Source organism: Mesoplodon bidens (assembly GCF_964165515.1).
Source record: "Mesoplodon bidens genome assembly, chromosome: 10".
NCBI classification, from domain to species: Eukaryota; Metazoa; Chordata; class Mammalia; order Artiodactyla; family Ziphiidae; genus Mesoplodon; species Mesoplodon bidens.
The window spans coordinates 83,120,440-83,135,780 of NC_138172.1; the positions used below are offsets into that span (position 1 = coordinate 83,120,440).

The window sequence follows — 15,341 nt, forward strand, 5'->3', positions numbered from 1 at the left end:
AGGCTTCCCTCCAATGCTGTGATCTTCTTTGATGTAGTCCATTCAGGACAACTTCCTGAGGCAGAAAGCAGGATGGAGAGTGAATCAGGGGGGAAAACATAATGATGTCTGGTACAGTATAAGACAGCACTGAGTCAGAGGAGAATGGGAATACTGAGCCTCCGGGAGGGAGAAGGGATGTAGAGCGGGTGGGATGCTGTTTGGCAATTTTGTCGTCCCTGAGCCCACAGGACTAGCAGCTCCTTAATTCTTACCTTGGGAAATTTTCTTGATCTCTTTAGGCCTATGTTTCTTCTATCTATTAGCTGAGGGAATTAGCTTCATGATCTCTAAGTTCCTTACTCTAGTCATAGCTACTGTGACCAGGTCCTTAGCTACAGGATCTTTAACTCTAATGGAGAAAAACCCTACTTTACTTTGATTTTTAGATGTGAATGTTAGTCTGCAGGTATTACAAACAGGTCTGTAGGGAAAATTTTGGACAAAAGACCTTAGTGCTTTCTGACTAGTAAGTGGAGGCAAACGAATGAGGTTGTATAGGTAGTTAATTTATCACAGGCTTGGATAAAATTAACATACTACAAAGTTTACAACTGTAATAAAGTTTTCTATCACAAATATTTTAACATATTGTTACTCTCATGATTACAAAGTAACAGCCTTTGGCATTAATAGAACAAAATCTTTCAGTGTTACAGACAAGTTCTCTCCCCTTAGCAAGTGGAGAGGCAACAACTCAACTTTATAATAAATTACAGACTAAGCGTTAATTTGTGGTAAAATAGTCACTCTTTTTCATCTGACAAGCTGTAATGGGTGATTCAGAGCTTTGGGTTCTCAGCCTGGGTCAACAGTCTTCCGTCCTCTCACCGTTCATTATTAAAGTGTTCGCTGAGGCTTTGTAACCTCTGACTCTGGCTGTTTTCTAGTCAAAGCTGTCAAAGGAAAGTGGAATCATAATGCCGTTTCTGCAAGAACCCTTTAAGAGAGGAACTGTCTTCATTTTAGATGTGAAAACTAGCCCAGCTGCGATTCAAACCATGTGACTGACTGAACAGCCGCTGCCCTTCTCACCTCTCACTTGGGATTCTAACATTCCCTTCTGTGACGCGGAGATCGCAGACCGGGGAATGGCACTCAGGGATCGGCCCTGAAGCCCTGTGTGAGAGAGCCGCGCGCGCCGGCCGGAAGCCTGGGCGTCGGCGCGCGGGAGCCCTGCCCTCCTGGGCAGGGTCCCAGGCGGGAGGCGGGGTCGGGGCGGAGCCTGCGGCCGCGGGAATCCCAAACCCGCCCCTTTCCCCACCCCTCCATTTCTCGCCATGGCCCCTGCACTGCTCCTCGTCCCTGCTGCCCTCGCCTCTTTCATCCTGGCCTTTGGCACTGGAGTGGAGTTCGTGCGCTTTACCTCCCTTCGGCCACTTCTTGGAGGAATCTCGGAGTCTGGTGGTCCGGGTGAGCGGGAGGGACCGAGGATGAACTCTGGGGTAGGGAGGTGGAGGCGGAGCAGAGGGAGCGGGGGCGGGGCTTGGAGACAAATGACAGGGCAAGTCCAGGAGAGGGAACTAGAACCGTGAAAGCCGCCGAGACGCTGCAGGGGAGACCAGAGGGCTAAATTAGGAACTCAGGGATTAGCGGTTTGGAGAGGCGGGAGAGTGAGGACTGAGGGGGAGAGAGGGCGATGAGCAGAGTATTCTAAGGAAAGGCTTCGTAAAGAGGACTATGGAGAGTGTTATAAAGAGGGAGCATTTGGAGAACCGAAACAAGAAGGGCACTCCAGCCATGCCTTTCCTGACTGACCAGCATGAATCCTCTTCCCCAGCTCTGAAGGAGGCCTGGGGAAGAGGGAAGAAACAGGGAATAGAAAAGTGAGGTGGGCAAAGCCTAGAGAGGAAGCATTAAGGCTCTTGAAAGCATTAAGGGACATGGCCTGGGGTCCCAAGAGGAGATAAGGGTAGGGAGTTTTTCCCACAGTCTTCTTGATCTTTTGTCCCTTTCTCCAACTCCCGCTAGATGCCCGCCAGGGATGGCTGGCTGCCCTGCAGGACCAAAGCATTCTTGTCTCCCTGGCTTGGGATCTGGGGCTCCTGCTACTATTTGTGGGGCAGCACAGCCTCATGGCAACTGAGACAGTGAAGTCATGGATGTGCCGGTACTTTGGGGTCCTTCAGAGGTCACTGTACGTGGCATGCACTGCCCTGGCCTTGCAGGTATGAAGCTCTGGCAGCTGAGTCCTCAAGGGAAACAGTCTGTGGGAAGGATTCCGTCGACTGGAGAGGCAAGGACCTTAGGCTTCTGATAAAACATGGGTTTAGGAGGAGAACTAAGGGTGTTCAGGACCGTAATCTCAGCTCCCATTCCTCCACAGTACATATCCTACTTCTTCTCAAGAATGCTGTACTGCTTGTCATTCCCCGAGCATGATATGTGCATTCTCACCGTTGCAACTTTGTTCACGCTGTCCTGCTTGAGATTCCCTTGTTAACTCCTCTTCAGTCCTATCCTTTCTTCAAATCACTTCCTTAGGTCGCAAGAGAAAGCTTCCCAGTCAGTACTCATCTGTTTCTCAGTGGGTGCTTGGCCTAGGCTACTTTGTGTACCTATCTGGTGACTCTCATCCATTCTTTAAGTCCTCAGAGACTTAAAGGACTTTAAGTCCTTGTAGAGACAAGTCATTCTTACATACTTGGGACCCCACCCAGCACCCTCCATATGTTGAACATGCTCATGGTAGAGGCGGGGAGAGCAGCAGGCCAGCCTGGGATGGGGGCAGCCTCTGGGTCTAGGTCTTTCAAGGGTGGGCTGCTGGGATACCCAGTCCCTCATCCTCCTTCAGCTGGTGATGCGGTACTGGGAGCCCGTGCCCAGGGGCCCCGTGTTGTGGGAGGCTCGGGCCGAGCCATGGGCCACTTGGGTGCCCCTCCTCTGCTTTGTGCTCCACGTCATTTCCTGGCTCCTCATCTTCAGCATCCTTCTCGTCTTTGACTACGCAGAGCTCATGGGCCTCAAACAGGTGAGGCTCCCAGATCCCTACCCAAGACCTCTGATCCTTTCTAGAATACCTCTTTCCCCTCCAAGGATGTCCCTCCTCCTCCCCTACTCTTCCACCTGCCTCTTGCTTTTGACTCCCTCACCTCCCTTTCTTGTAAGATAGTCTCCCCTCAGTCCTCCCTCAAAGGCTGGAAACCATGGGCTTCCTGGGCCTGGGGAAGTTTCATGGACCAGAGATGAGGGTCAGGGACCCCCGTCTCAGAAGGGTGGTTCCTGGGCCTGCGTTATAGAAGGAGCGTGCCTGGAAGGGGAGGAAAGAGGCAGCTAAGTTGCGACAAGGGCTTGACTCCATTTCTAAGCCATTCTCCCTCTCTTAGGTGTACTACCATGTGCTGGGGCTGGGTGAGCCTCTGGCCCTGAAGTCTCCCCGGGCTCTGAGACTCTTCTCCCACCTGCGCCACCCAGTGTGTGTGGAGCTGCTGACTGTGCTATGGGTGGTGCCCACCCTGGGCACTGACCGCCTCCTCTTTGCTCTCCTCCTTACCCTCTACCTGGGCCTGGCTCACGGACTTGACCAGCAAGATCTCCGCTACCTCCGGGCCCAGCTGCAAAGAAAACTCCACCTGCTCTCCCGGCCCCAGGACGGGGAGGCCGAGTGAGGGGCTAACCCTGGTTCCAAGCCCTGTACTTCCTTTCCCCCTCCAATTCCAAATCCCCTTAACATCCAGGCCTTGGCTGCTTCAGACCAGAGGCCCAAATCCATGGACTGAAGGAGCTGTCCCTTCCCTTGCTTGAGCCTCCACTCCTTGGGTCCAGCTCCATATCTTAAATTCTGAGTTTCAGCCATTGGACTCCAAGGGCTGCTTCTCACCAGCCAGGAAGAGGGAGTGGGGAACTTATCGGTCTCCTCAGAGTTTAGGGCTTGACCCTCCATTAACAACCTCCTCACAAGAAGGGTCTGGCCTGACCACTCCCCTGGTCCTATTTCTGGCCTCTGCGCCTCAAGGATCCTCTTCTCCATGTCTAGCTCCCCTCCTAGGAGCTGGACCAAGGTCTGCAAGTTTGACGATAGTGGCTGCCCCATCAGGCTCCACACCTTGCAGCTGCAGCCCAGCCCCACTGTCTGGCCTTTCCAGCTCCCTAGGCCCTGCCCCTGGGCTCCAGACTCATGAACCTAGTTGAGCGGATTCTCCTGCTCTTAATTCGGGTGACTAAGGGCTCCCTGCTCTCCCGAGTAACTCGCGCTACAGGAAAATAAAATTCAGCCTGGTTTTTCTACGTGTGGCATGCAGTCTGTCAGTGTCTCTCAAGCTGCAGGGCTGACTCTGGGAAGGACAGGCGAGCCAGACTCGAGTCTGGGCATCGGCCGCGCCCTCTGATGACCGCTGGGTGGCGGCCACTCCCCGCGGACCCCCCCCCCCGCCCCGCACCTTCCCGGAGCACCCGGTCTCCCTTCCTCAAAATCCCCCAATTTCCTCGCTGCAGACCTGGGGACCCTCGGCAGACAGGTTGAAGCGGAAGAGTGGGGCAGCGGCTCGGGTAAGGGAGCTAGCTTCCAAATCCGTTGGCTTCCGAGCGCCGCTCCTGCTGCCGCCCCCTCCCTACGGGTCCCCCGCAGCCCGGCGGCCGCCCCGGCCCCCACGGTAACAAAGGCTGGCCCGGGAAGGCAAACGCGTGGGGAGGAGCGGCAGGAGATGGGAAGGGCGGGCCCGGCTCGGAGCAGCTGCCGCTTCCTCCCCAAGTCCCTCGAGGGGCCTGAGTCACGGGCCGCCGCCCTGGGTTGGCGAGCTGGGGGCGGAGGTCTGGACACCTGGGTTATCCGGGAGCCGGGTGAGAGGCCCTGGGGACAGACGGCAGAGGGCCAGGGCTGGCGGCGGGAAGAGAGGAGACCCGGAGCCGAGTCCCACGCGGGGTCGGAGGGAGCGAGGCTCCGCCCCCTCGCCCGGCTCCGCCCCGCGCCCCCTTCCCTCTCCCCATTGTCCTCAGACAAAGCGGCCGTCTCCCCCCGCCCGGCCCCCTGGTCTCTGTCTCCGTCCCTCCTCCTTGGCTCCCTCTTTGCGTCCTCCTCTCCCTCCCTCCTCCCCTCCCTCCTGTCTCCGGATCTCCCTCGATCCCTCTCTCCTCCTCTTCCTCTCTCCTCCGCTCTCCGGACGTCAGGCTCCTTCGCTCCCCCTCCCCTGGGAGCCCCGCGGCGTGTGAGTTGACTGAGGGGCTTCAGCCTTGGGGAGGGGGTGTCTCCTCTCCCGGCCCCGGCCCGGACCTTGGGCTGTCTGTTCTTTGTGCCGAGATTGCCTGTCTGTGCGGTCAGAGCCGGGTGGGGATGGCCGGCTATGTCGGGGTTCCGTGAGAGCCCAGACCCGGGCACGGGACTGGCAGGCTCCGGAAAAAAGAGGTGCCGGTGCTCCGCACGCCTGGGTCCCGGGGCACCGACGGTGGGGGAGGCAGGCGGTGGTGCCGGGACCGCGTTAGGGTGGGGGTGGACGCCAGGGTTCTGGGAACGTGCTGGCAGGTCCGACACCCGGGTTCCGAAGGTCCCCGGGGGAGGGTATTTCCCCTGACACGCCTCGGGGCGGAGTGCGGGGCGGAGGGGTGGGGGCTGGGGGGCCGGAGAGGCGTGGCCCGAGCAGAGCTGGAAGGGGAGCCCGGACCTCCTGGGCCCACGCTGAGACGCGCCGGGCTGCAGCCGCGGAACCCCGTCGCCCCTCTGCCCCCTGACTTCCCCTTCTCCCTTAGACCTCTCCACTCTCCGCCCTCCCACCTCCCCGACACCCCCTCAGGTCCCACTGCCCCCTCTCCGGCGGGATTCCCTGACCTCTCTTCCCACTCTCACCGCTCCTGGGGTAGCGGTGAGGCAACCTCGCCTGGACCCTGTCCCCCTCTCGCCCAGCCTCTCCTTTCTCTCTTCGCCCTCGCGCCAACTTCCCTCGTTTTTCTCTCTTCTCACATCCTGGGGACTGTCTCTGATACCCAATAACCTGTACTGACAAATCTGACTCCTGCCTCTTTGCCCTGAATCTCCACTCTTCCTCTCAACCCATCCCCCGACCGCCATCAACTTGACTCTTAGTTTCCCCTTCACTTTCTCAGTTTTTCCCCTTTCTCTGCTCCCCCCTCTTTCCCTCTGTCCTCACCCTCAGCTCCTCTGCTCTCCTCTGTGTCCCACCTCTCTGCTCCACTTCCTCCCCTCCCACCCCCATTCTCACCCCCTGGGCCTCTCTGGAGCCTCTCCTTCCTGTTCTCTGCCCCCAGCGTTCCCCACCCTCCCCAAGGGGACCATGGCCACCATCCCGGACTGGAAGCTACAGCTGCTAGCCCGGCGCCGGCAGGAGGAGGCAGCCGTTCGTGGCCGGGAGAAAGCAGAGCAGGAGCGGCTGTCCCAGATGCCAGCCTGGAAGCGGGGGCTTCTGGAGCGCCGCCGGGCCAAGCTTGGTCTGTCTCCCGGGGAGCCTAGCTCTGCGCCTGGGACTACGGAGGCTGGACCTCCAGACCCAGACGAGTCTGCTGTCCTCCTGGAGGCCATTGGGCCAGTGCACCAGAACCGATTTATTCGGCAAGAGCGCCAGCAGCAGCAACAGCAGCGGAGTGAAGAGCTACTTGCAGAGAGACGGCCTGGGTCTTTAGAGGCCTGGGAGCGGAGACCCAGCCCTGGGGAGATGCGGGATCAGAGCCCCAAGGGAAGAGAGTCAAGAGAAGAGCGGCTCAGTCCCAGGGAAGCCAGAGAGAGGAGGCTGGGGATAGGGGGAGCTCGAGAGTCGAGCCCCAGGCCTTTGGAGGCTCGAGACTGGAGGCAGAGCCCAGGAGAGGCTGGAGACAGGAGCTCCAGACTGTCAGAGGTGAGGAAATGGAGGCTGAGCCCTGGAGAAACTCCAGAGCGGAGTCTGAGACTGGCAGAGCCTCAAGAACAAAGCCCCAGGAGAAAAGAGGTGGTGGAAGATAGACTGAGCCCAGTGGAGTCAGACAACCAGAAGTTGGGCCTGACAGAGGCCCATAAATGGAGGCCTGACTCCAGAGAGTCTCAGCAGCAGAGTTGGGTACAACCGGAGGCATCAGAGTGGAGGCTGAGCTCAGGAGAAGAAAGAAAAGACTGCTCAGAGGAATGTGGGAGACAAGAAGACAGGCCAAGTCCAAGGATGGTCCCAAAAGAGATTACAGCGTCCTCAGAGACCCTGCCAAGGGAGGCTCCAGAGAGCGGTTCTGGAGGAGTGGGGGCAGCAGAACAGAGGCCCACCCCTGCGGAGGATGGCGAGAGGGGCTTGAGGCTGACAGAAGGGTGGAAATGGACGCTGAACTCTGGGAAGGTTCGAGACTGGACACCCAGGGACACAGAGACTCAAACTCAGAAACCAGACCCTCCAGAGTCGGCCGAGAAGCACCTGAGTCCTCTCGCTGCAGAGGCTGGAGAAGGGGAAGCTGAGAAGGAGGAGGCAGGGGCTCAGGGCAGGCCTCTGAGCGCCCTGCAGAACCGCTGCTCTGTGCCCTCCCCCCTCCCACCAGAGGACGCTGGGACTGGAGGCTCTAGACAGCAGGAAGAGGAAGCAGGGGAACTCCGGCCCCCACCAGCAGCCCCTCTGTCTCCCCCACCCCCAGCCCCACCTGCCCCCCAGTCCCCTGGGGATCCCCTCATGAGCCGGCTGTTCTATGGGGTGAAGGCAGGGCCAGGGGTGGGGGCCCCCCGCCGCAGCGGACACACCTTCACAGTCAACCCCCGGCGGTCCGTGCCCCCTGCAGCCCCTGCCACTCCGGCCAGCCCAGCCACAGCTGACGCTGCAGTCGCTGGGGCTGGGAAGAAGCGGTACCCAACTGCCGAGGAGATCTTGGTTCTGGGGGGCTACCTCCGCCTCGGCCGCAGCTGCCTTGTCAAGGGGTCCCCTGAAAGGCACCACAAACAGGTAGGGAGCAGCCAAGTCAGACTCCTTAGAAGCCCACTTGTCAGCTCTCTGTGGGCTCCTGTCTCTGTCTCATACGCCTGTATTCTTGTCTTGGTCTATGCGTTCCTGTTGATTCCTGCCGCCGCTCGTCCTCCCCTGCGCACACACCCTTCCTTCTCGTAGGCCTTCTTTTCCATTCACTTCCCAGCCCAAGGAGGCTGCCCCGCAAGCAAGCGCTGTCCTGGGTGTGTCGCTCTCAGGGTGTGCCCAGGCTGCTCACCCTCCTTTCCCTCAGGCTCTGAGCCCCCAGCCCCCCAGTTCTTTCCACTGCTGAGTCTGTGACCCAACCCAGGCCGTCTGGTGGGAGACCTGAGCTGAGGCCACAGCCTGGAGCCTGTGAGGGCAGGGTCCGCAGGGCAAAAGCACTTCCAGCCTTCCAGAGGGGGAGGATGTCGGGGCGGGAAGCCTGGGGAGGTGGAGGGGTGGCTTTGGGCTTGTAGGGAGAAGTGAGCGGAGGAGGGTCTCACAGACTCGGGTGCGGAGGAGGGACACCGCAGGACAGCAGGGGGAGGGGAGTGGAACAGGGCTGGCCGAGGAGCAGAGAAGGCTTTCGAACCCCGAGTCTGCCCCATGGCAGAGACGCACACAGAGGCCATTTGAAGTGGGTGACCTCGAGGTTGCACACCCCCAGCTGGGCCGCTGCTTCAGACAGTACTCCCTTCTCTCTTGGGACAAGAAAAGCCTTCTCCTCTTCCAAAATACCCCCTCACCACTCCCTCCCTGTCCTTCCTCCCTGGGCTTCCCCTCCCTCCCCAGAACTGGCTCAGCAGTTGGTTTTCCCCTCTCTTCCTGCCATCCCGGCCTCTCCCTCCTCTTGGGGTAGAAAGAAAGAGAAGTGAATTCGGAGGCACTGTGCTGAGAGCAGGGAGTACAATGGGAGTTAAGGACGGGGTGGGGTGGGGGCAGGGTGGGGGCCGAGGCCAGCAGAAGGCGGCAGCGCAGGGAAGTTGGGAACAGCCAAGCTGACTTCTTCCCCTGGCCCTGGCCCTGGCCCAAGTCCTTCCCCATACACCAGTTTCCAGCTTGAAAAACTCTAGGAAAGAGAGGTCTCTGCATCTAACACATCTCTCCAGAGACTGGGAAGACCTTCCTAGTCTCCAGTCCTCATCTCATGTGTGACATCCTCAGACTTGTTTTTTGTGTCCTCAGGATCGGTGGGAAAGCACAGGGACCAAAGCTTAGGGTCACTTGAGACCCCAGTTCCTCTTCACATGAACCTTAAGCTCCCATCCCTGAGCCATGGTCCCTGAGTCTGTCCTGGGCTCTCTGACTACTACCAGCCCCTTCCCCTTCAGGCTGGGCAGATGCAAGGAAGTCGGTGAGGAACGACCAGGGCGAGGTGTCCAGAGAAGTCACTTCCTACTGTAGAGGGTGGCTTGTGCCTCTGGGGAGGAACAAAGAGGAGAAGGCATGAACTTGGGGGCCCAAAGCCCAGGGACTGTCTGAGCGCGGGGCAGGACCTGTGAGGGTGACCATACCTCCTAGGTCAGGGAGCAGGGGATCCGGAAGCAGATCGCCCAAACAGGAAGCCTGGGTGGGGGGGGCGGAAGGCTGGTGGGGCTGAGTGGCAAATGCAGGGCCATGGGCCTGCCAGAACTGTGCTCAGGATGTGGTGAGAGAATAAGGAAGCAGCCGCTCGGGGTGGGGGTGGGGAAGAAGCAGCACAGAGTTCTCTAGGCCCAGACACCTTCCCCTCGGCCCTCCCTCAGGCCTTCTCCACTCGCCCAGCACCCTGCTCATCAGGGACAGGCATGTCCTGTCCCCAGCTGCCAGATCAGGAATATGAGGACCCTGCCACCCAACACTCCCCCCCGCTTCCCTAAATAACTCCTGTTTTGCAGGCTAATTCCATCAAATGTATCCCTGCCACTGGGAGAGAAATCCCAGCCCTGCCACTGGGGCCCAGGGGTTGGGCTGTGGCTGGTGCCCTTCCCCAGAGGCCCCTCTGGCAGGGAGACCAGCCCCTCCCCTCTCCAGCCCCCTTGTGACCTTATATAGCTGATGAGAGAAGTGAGTCACCCCCTCCGTACCCCCCACCCCACACACCCCATGCAGGCTGTGCATTCCTGAGAAGCCCAGTCAGAAGCTGGGGCGGGTGGTGAGGAGGGAAGCAGGGTGGGGGGAGAGAGACAAACGTGGAGGGAGAGCAAATAAAATGGATCCTTTTCCAGAGCAGATAATAAACTACGCAGCTTGTTATCTCAAAAGGTGATATGAAAAGAAAACTGAAATGGGTTCCCAGAAGTTTGGGTAAATCTGTCAGCAATAGAAGTAGTTCCTTTTGAGAAACTGGGATATAAGGGGTCTGGTTCCTGTCACTTGATTCTACCAGCCAGCTGTTCAACAGACACAGACTGGGGGTTGACTGTGTACAGACTGGACTGCCCCCGCCCCCAGTATTCCCCCAGTGTTGGTCCTCTGTTGGGACCACATCTGAGGTCTGGATGAAGCCTTCCTTACCCACTGTGGCAACTTCCACGTTTCTATTGACAGCAGACACAAATAAGTAAACAAATAAGTAAATTCTCTGGTAGGTTAGGTTAGAAGGTGGTAAGTGATTATGGGAAAACATTAGAACAGGGACAAGTGGAACCTAGAGGGCCAGGAGGTAGGAGGAGCAAATATGACAACTTTATAATAGCATGATGCAGAGAGAGGGCGCCATGGCGATATTTGGGGGAAGAGTGTTCCAGGCGGAGGGAACAGCTAGTGCAAAGGCCCTGAGGTAAGAGTGCCCCTGGTGGGGCTGGAGGAAATCACAGCCAATGTGGCTGGAGTGGAGGAGGATGCTGGAGAGGAGTGGGGAGAGGCACACTGGGAGGCCCCTGTAGGCCTTGGCCAGTCTCTGGCTTTTGCTCCCAGTGAGGTGGGGGCCAATGCCAGGTTTGGACCCAGGGAGTGACACACACAGTCTCTGAGTTCTAGCTTCCCCCAGGGACCCAGGTGTTAGCAACCACCTGTCCAGACACTGTCCTGGTTTCTCTCCTCATACCCCAGTCCCTGCAGAGACTCAGGGGTGCAGGGCTCCAGCCCCGAGTTTCCCAAACAGATGCCAGAGGAGGCCTGGGGAGATCATCTGGACCTTTCTGAGCAGTTCACATGGAATCCTCCTGTTTGTCTCCTTAATCGCTTTGGCTCCCCGAGTTAATCCCACCCTGCCCTTTCCCCCTGAGCTTCTTAGGAGGGCAAAGGGGAAGGGTAAAAAGGTAGTGAGAGCAGCTGGGGCTCACCTGCTCTTGAGACAGTATGTTTAGGAAGGATTTTCTGCCCCGTCCAGATCCCTTCTGGTCATTTGCCTCTGTCTCTGCACGTCCCTTCCGGTGCACTCGCCACCCCCATCCCATGTTTGCCCAGACTTTCCTCTCTGCCCCTGTCACCTCCCCCAGCTGCACCTTTCAGGCACTCAGGCTCATCTTCTCCCTGTGTTTTGGGGAGAGTCTCATTTCCTCTGGACTTTTCTGTTGGTCTCCGCTACCCTCTCAGACCCAAGACCCTTTCCTGTGGGTCCACTCCAGCTGGAGGAGGGGAGTGAGGGGGGTGAGAGGGGCTGGTGACCAGGGTCCTGGGTTTCCCCTGAACAGCAAGGGGCCGAGGCTATGGAAACCATTGTGCCTGTCTTTGCTTTTGGCGGGGATCCCTCCCAGCCAGCTCTTTCCAGCTCTTTTCAAATCTCACCTCCTCTGGGTAGCCGTCCTGATTGCTCCCAGGGTGCCCAAAGACTCAGTTCTGATCACAGGACTTATCTCTATGTTTTTAATTTGTTTTTACCCTTCTGCCTCCCACACTCTAAAAGCAGAACCTTGGTTCTGTGTTACTCACTTCTGCCACCTGGGCCCCCCGCCAAAGCTCAGGTCAAAGTCAATGTTTTTGGAATGATATGATTGAAGAGGGAAAATCTGGGACTGGAGAGAGAGTACTGAAAGGAAAACTGGCTTCCAGAGTGGCTGGGGAGGACAAAGTCAGCGAGTGCCCAAATCCAGTCCCCACTCTCCATCGTGCACCTGTTACCCTGTGGTCTTCCCCCTGCTGACCTCGCCTCCTCCCCCTTTCTCTCCCACCCTCAGCTCAAGATCTCCTTCAGCGAGACAGCCCTGGAGACCACGTACCAATACCCCTCCGAGAGTTCGGTGCTGGAGGAGCTGGGCCCGGAGCCTGAGGCCCCCAGTGCCTCCAGTCCCCCAGTGGCCCAACCCGACGACGAAGAGGATGAGGAGGAACTGCTACTGCTGCAGCCGGAGCTCCAGGGCGGGCTGCGCACCAAAGCCCTGATAGTGGGTGAGCGCGGGCTCCGCCGGCCCGACGGCGCCGCCTGGTGTTCGGAGTGGGCACTGCGGTCCAGGAGGGAGGGGGAGGATTTAATGTTGGCGCTTGCAAGGGTCTTGGCAGGGCCTCTAGCCCAACTGCTCCTTTAACAGATGGGAAAACGGAGGTCCTGGGAAGCGAAGTGCACGTGAGGTCTCCATATTTCAAAACCAGGCCTCTTTCTGAGCGCTCTAGTGTGGTTAAAAACACAGCGTTTGGATCAGACAGGCCTGAGTTTGAATTCCATCTTGTCTCTTAATTGTGGTGTGACCTCAGGGAAATCACCTGACCTCTGGCCTCAGTTTACTATTGTGACATGGGGTTAATAATAACTACCTCTTGGAATTGTTGGGAGGGTTAAGTAATTTTTGTAGAACACCTAGGAACTATGGCTGGACATCAAATTACTTAACCTCTCCTGGGGTTATTGTGAGATTAAACGAGTTATGAGAATGGCTGGCACAGAATCCAGGCTAAATGAGTGATGGCTGCTGTTACTAGTAGTAACAGGCACTCAGGATGTGGAAGATATTATAAGATTTCCTACCTGCCAACTGGCCTTCAGTGTGGGCAGTGGGTAGGGAAGGCGGGAAGCAGAGACCCTCACTCATTCTCTATCCTTAATGCCTCCTCTCCCACAGATGAGTCTTGCCGGAGGTGACCCTCTTCCAACACTGGGATGTACCTCCCTCCTTCCCAGAACTGAAGATCCTGGAGCCCAGAAGGTTCAGAGCAGACAGACCCTGAACATGAGCCTGGCAGGGAAGGGCAACCAATATCTTCCAACTTGCTTTCCTCATCCTGTTTCTGGGGGCGGAGGCAACTGCACAGTTTCCACCCTCAGCAGACATGCTGGTGCATCCCAGGTGATCCAGGATCCCCGTCAAGTCCTGGGGAGGAGCACAGAGCTCGCGGGGTGCGGTGCGGGGGTACGGATGGAGCACCCTCTCCATCTCCATGGGCAGGGTAACTCTCCCCACAGCCTTCCTTGACTCCCCACCACCCCCTGGGGCTCTCGGGATTTAAGTACCCATGTCCCTGGGAGACCTGGCCCCCACTGCATTTACAGGCACCTCTCCCTCCTGTTCCTTAGGTCACTGCCCCTTTGTTTACAGCGCCTGCCTCCTCTCTTGACCACAGCCTGGTTTACAAAACCCCCCAGTTCCCAGCCCCACCTGCCAAAGTCCCGGGTTGACAAGCCACGTTTACTTGTGTGTCCACATAGAATCCTCTCCCCTGTCCCCTGAAGTCACCTCATTGGGGTGACCTGGGGGTATGGCTTCCTCCACCTTTGCTCAGTATTACTGTCTCAGTTTTCCCCAAGAGGGAAGGCTGGGAACCTTAACTCTGTATCCCCCTCTAGTTATTTAATTCTGTTCCTCCTAGTGGTTCACAATTGAACTGAATTGCGAGGGTGTGGGGTGAGTAATGAGGCACCTCAACTTTCTTCCCCCAATTCTCCTTCCTTCTCAATTGCCTGGTTTTTTGGTTTTGTTTGTCTTTTTTTAACTTTCCATAATAAAGTGGAGCTCTCTCCGACTCTCCTGCTGCTGCTTCTTTAGAAAAAGTGCACGTTGGGGGTGGGGTGGGCTCTGGGCTCCTCATTCCAGGCCTCTCCCTCCCATCTTCTTCTTAGCCGTGAAGAGGAAGCAGCCACGGCTCTGGGAGGGGAAAATGACGAAGGTGAACCAGGAACTCAGCAATGACTTGTAGAAAGGGCTCTGGGAGGGCCTGGCACTGGTTTCTCAAAGGACTAGCAGGTGAAGGACTGGATTTTTGTTGTTGTTGTTGTTTGTTTGTTTGTTTTTGGCTGCGCCTCACCGTTTGCAGCATCTCAGTTCCTCAACCAGGGATTGAACCTGGGCCTCCGCGGTGAAATCGCCAAATCCAAACCACTAGACCACCAGGGAACTCCCTGGTTTTTTTTAATTCTCTTTTTTTGTTAGTCTAGGGCTGGTTTGAGAAAAGGCAGTTGAAGCATCCACTAGACTGGAAGTACCATGAGGACAAACTGTGTTGGTTGGGTTTACTGCAGCATCCCCACGCCTGGCACCTCGTAGACACAAAAATTTATTTTTAAAATGAATGACTGAACAAATGAATGAAAAGATGAAAAGAGCTAAAAACTTGGAAGCAAAGGACACTCTGAATTGAAGGATTCTGGTATTCAGAAGCCTAGTGCAATGCAAGCAGCCAGATAGTACGTGATTAGTAGTGGCTAATCCAGGGGATTTTCCTCCAAGACTCAGGACCATAAATAATGTCTCCTGAAATTGCTGCAAGTATAGTGTATGTACAGAAGTGCAGATTCCTCAAAAGGGTTTCCTCTTACAGACAATGGGATAATTCATGGCTTTGTGGCCCAAGTGTAGTTGGTATTGGGAGGTTTCCCCATTTCAATGAATTTTTATTTTCTACAAATGTAGAATATCTGCATTTTACTTATCAGTCTTTTTTTTTTTTTAAGTTCTCCAGGCTAATAAAGACATGGTTAAGTAGTTGTAGTCCTTCTATCACTAGAGGATGCTCCTCTCAGACTAGTCAGAGGAGATTCCTCCTCTATTAAAAACAAAGTGTATTAGACAAATTGATCTTAAACGTACGCCGAAGGTCTTTAATTTACCAGCAAGGGAACAAGCAAGGTGTCAAAAGAATGAGCCACTTCAGAGAGGATGTGGGTAGGAGGGAAGCAGGATACTTACATTAGTAGCTAATTAGGTAAAGATGCTGATCAGTTGTGACCCAGGAAAGCAGAAGCAAGAGGCTGTGAGGTGCCAGGGGTGTCCACAGTCCATTTCAGAAATAGAAAACAGTGCATTCAGGAAGTCAGTGAAGGCTTCCCTGGTGGTGCAGTGGTTAAGAATTCGCCTGCCAATGCACGGGACACGGGTTCGAGGCCTGGCCCAGGAAGATCCCACATGCTGTCGAGCAACTAAGGGCATGAACCACACTACTGAGCCTGCGGTCTAGAGCCCACGTGCCTAGAGCCGGTGCTCCGCAATAAGAGAAGCCACTGCAATGACAAGCCCGCGCCGCCGCTCGCCGCAACCACAGTAAGCCCGCGCGCAGCAACGAAGACCCAACGCAGCCAAAAATAAACATAAAGTACCAGTCCTAGCAAAG

General features: G+C 56.6%; 2 protein-coding genes across 5 annotated transcripts; both read left to right on the plus strand.

The window, feature by feature from the left end:
- The first annotated feature begins 1,265 nt into the window (after nt 1-1,265).
- Nucleotides 1,266-4,266, plus strand: NRM (nurim). Of its 2 annotated transcripts, XM_081245964.1 has the most exons (4): nt 1,267-1,452; nt 2,011-2,207; nt 2,834-3,010; nt 3,366-4,266. In XM_081245964.1, exons 1-4 carry the CDS (start codon nt 1,320-1,322, stop codon nt 3,645-3,647), a joined length of 789 nt encoding a protein of 262 aa, XP_081102090.1. In that variant the 5' UTR covers nt 1,267-1,319; the 3' UTR covers nt 3,648-4,266. The 2 variants fall into 2 exon arrangements, with proteins under 2 accessions (XP_081102091.1, XP_081102090.1); XM_081245965.1 differs by lacking the exon at nt 2,834-3,010 and having other exon boundaries at nt 1,266-1,452.
- A 532-nt stretch (nt 4,267-4,798) lies between these two features.
- On the plus strand, nt 4,799-13,757 carry PPP1R18 (protein phosphatase 1 regulatory subunit 18). 3 transcript variants are annotated; one of them, XM_081245907.1, is made up of 3 exons: nt 4,799-5,183; nt 6,238-7,877; nt 11,981-12,343. In XM_081245907.1, the coding sequence occupies exons 2-3, from the start codon at nt 6,264-6,266 to the stop codon at nt 12,326-12,328; spliced, it is 1,962 nt and encodes a 653-aa protein (XP_081102033.1). In that variant the 5' UTR covers nt 4,799-5,183; nt 6,238-6,263; the 3' UTR covers nt 12,329-12,343. The 3 variants fall into 3 exon arrangements, with proteins under 3 accessions (XP_081102033.1, XP_081102034.1, XP_081102035.1); XM_081245908.1 differs by lacking the exon at nt 4,799-5,183 and adding an exon at nt 12,860-13,757 and having other exon boundaries at nt 5,201-7,877; nt 11,981-12,191; XM_081245909.1 differs by lacking the exon at nt 4,799-5,183 and adding an exon at nt 5,205-5,380.
- The last annotated feature ends 1,584 nt before the right edge of the window (nt 13,758-15,341 follow it).

What these genes read in the sequence shown, in the direction of transcription:
- NRM (XM_081245964.1), top strand. Translation starts at nt 1,320, where the DNA reads ATGGCCCCTGCACTGCTCCTCGTCCCTGCTGCCCTCGCCTCTTTCATC. An exon ending in CTCGGAGTCTGGTGGTCCGG is followed by an intron (nt 1,453 to 2,010) that starts GTGAGCGGGAGG and finishes AACTCCCGCTAG; the next exon opens with ATGCCCGCCAGGGATGGCTG. An exon ending in GCACTGCCCTGGCCTTGCAG is followed by an intron (nt 2,208 to 2,833) that starts GTATGAAGCTCT and finishes ATCCTCCTTCAG; the next exon opens with CTGGTGATGCGGTACTGGGA.
- PPP1R18 (XM_081245907.1), top strand. Translation starts at nt 6,264, where the DNA reads ATGGCCACCATCCCGGACTGGAAGCTACAGCTGCTAGCCCGGCGCCGG. An exon ending in CTGAAAGGCACCACAAACAG is followed by an intron (nt 7,878 to 11,980) that starts GTAGGGAGCAGC and finishes TCCCACCCTCAG; the next exon opens with CTCAAGATCTCCTTCAGCGA.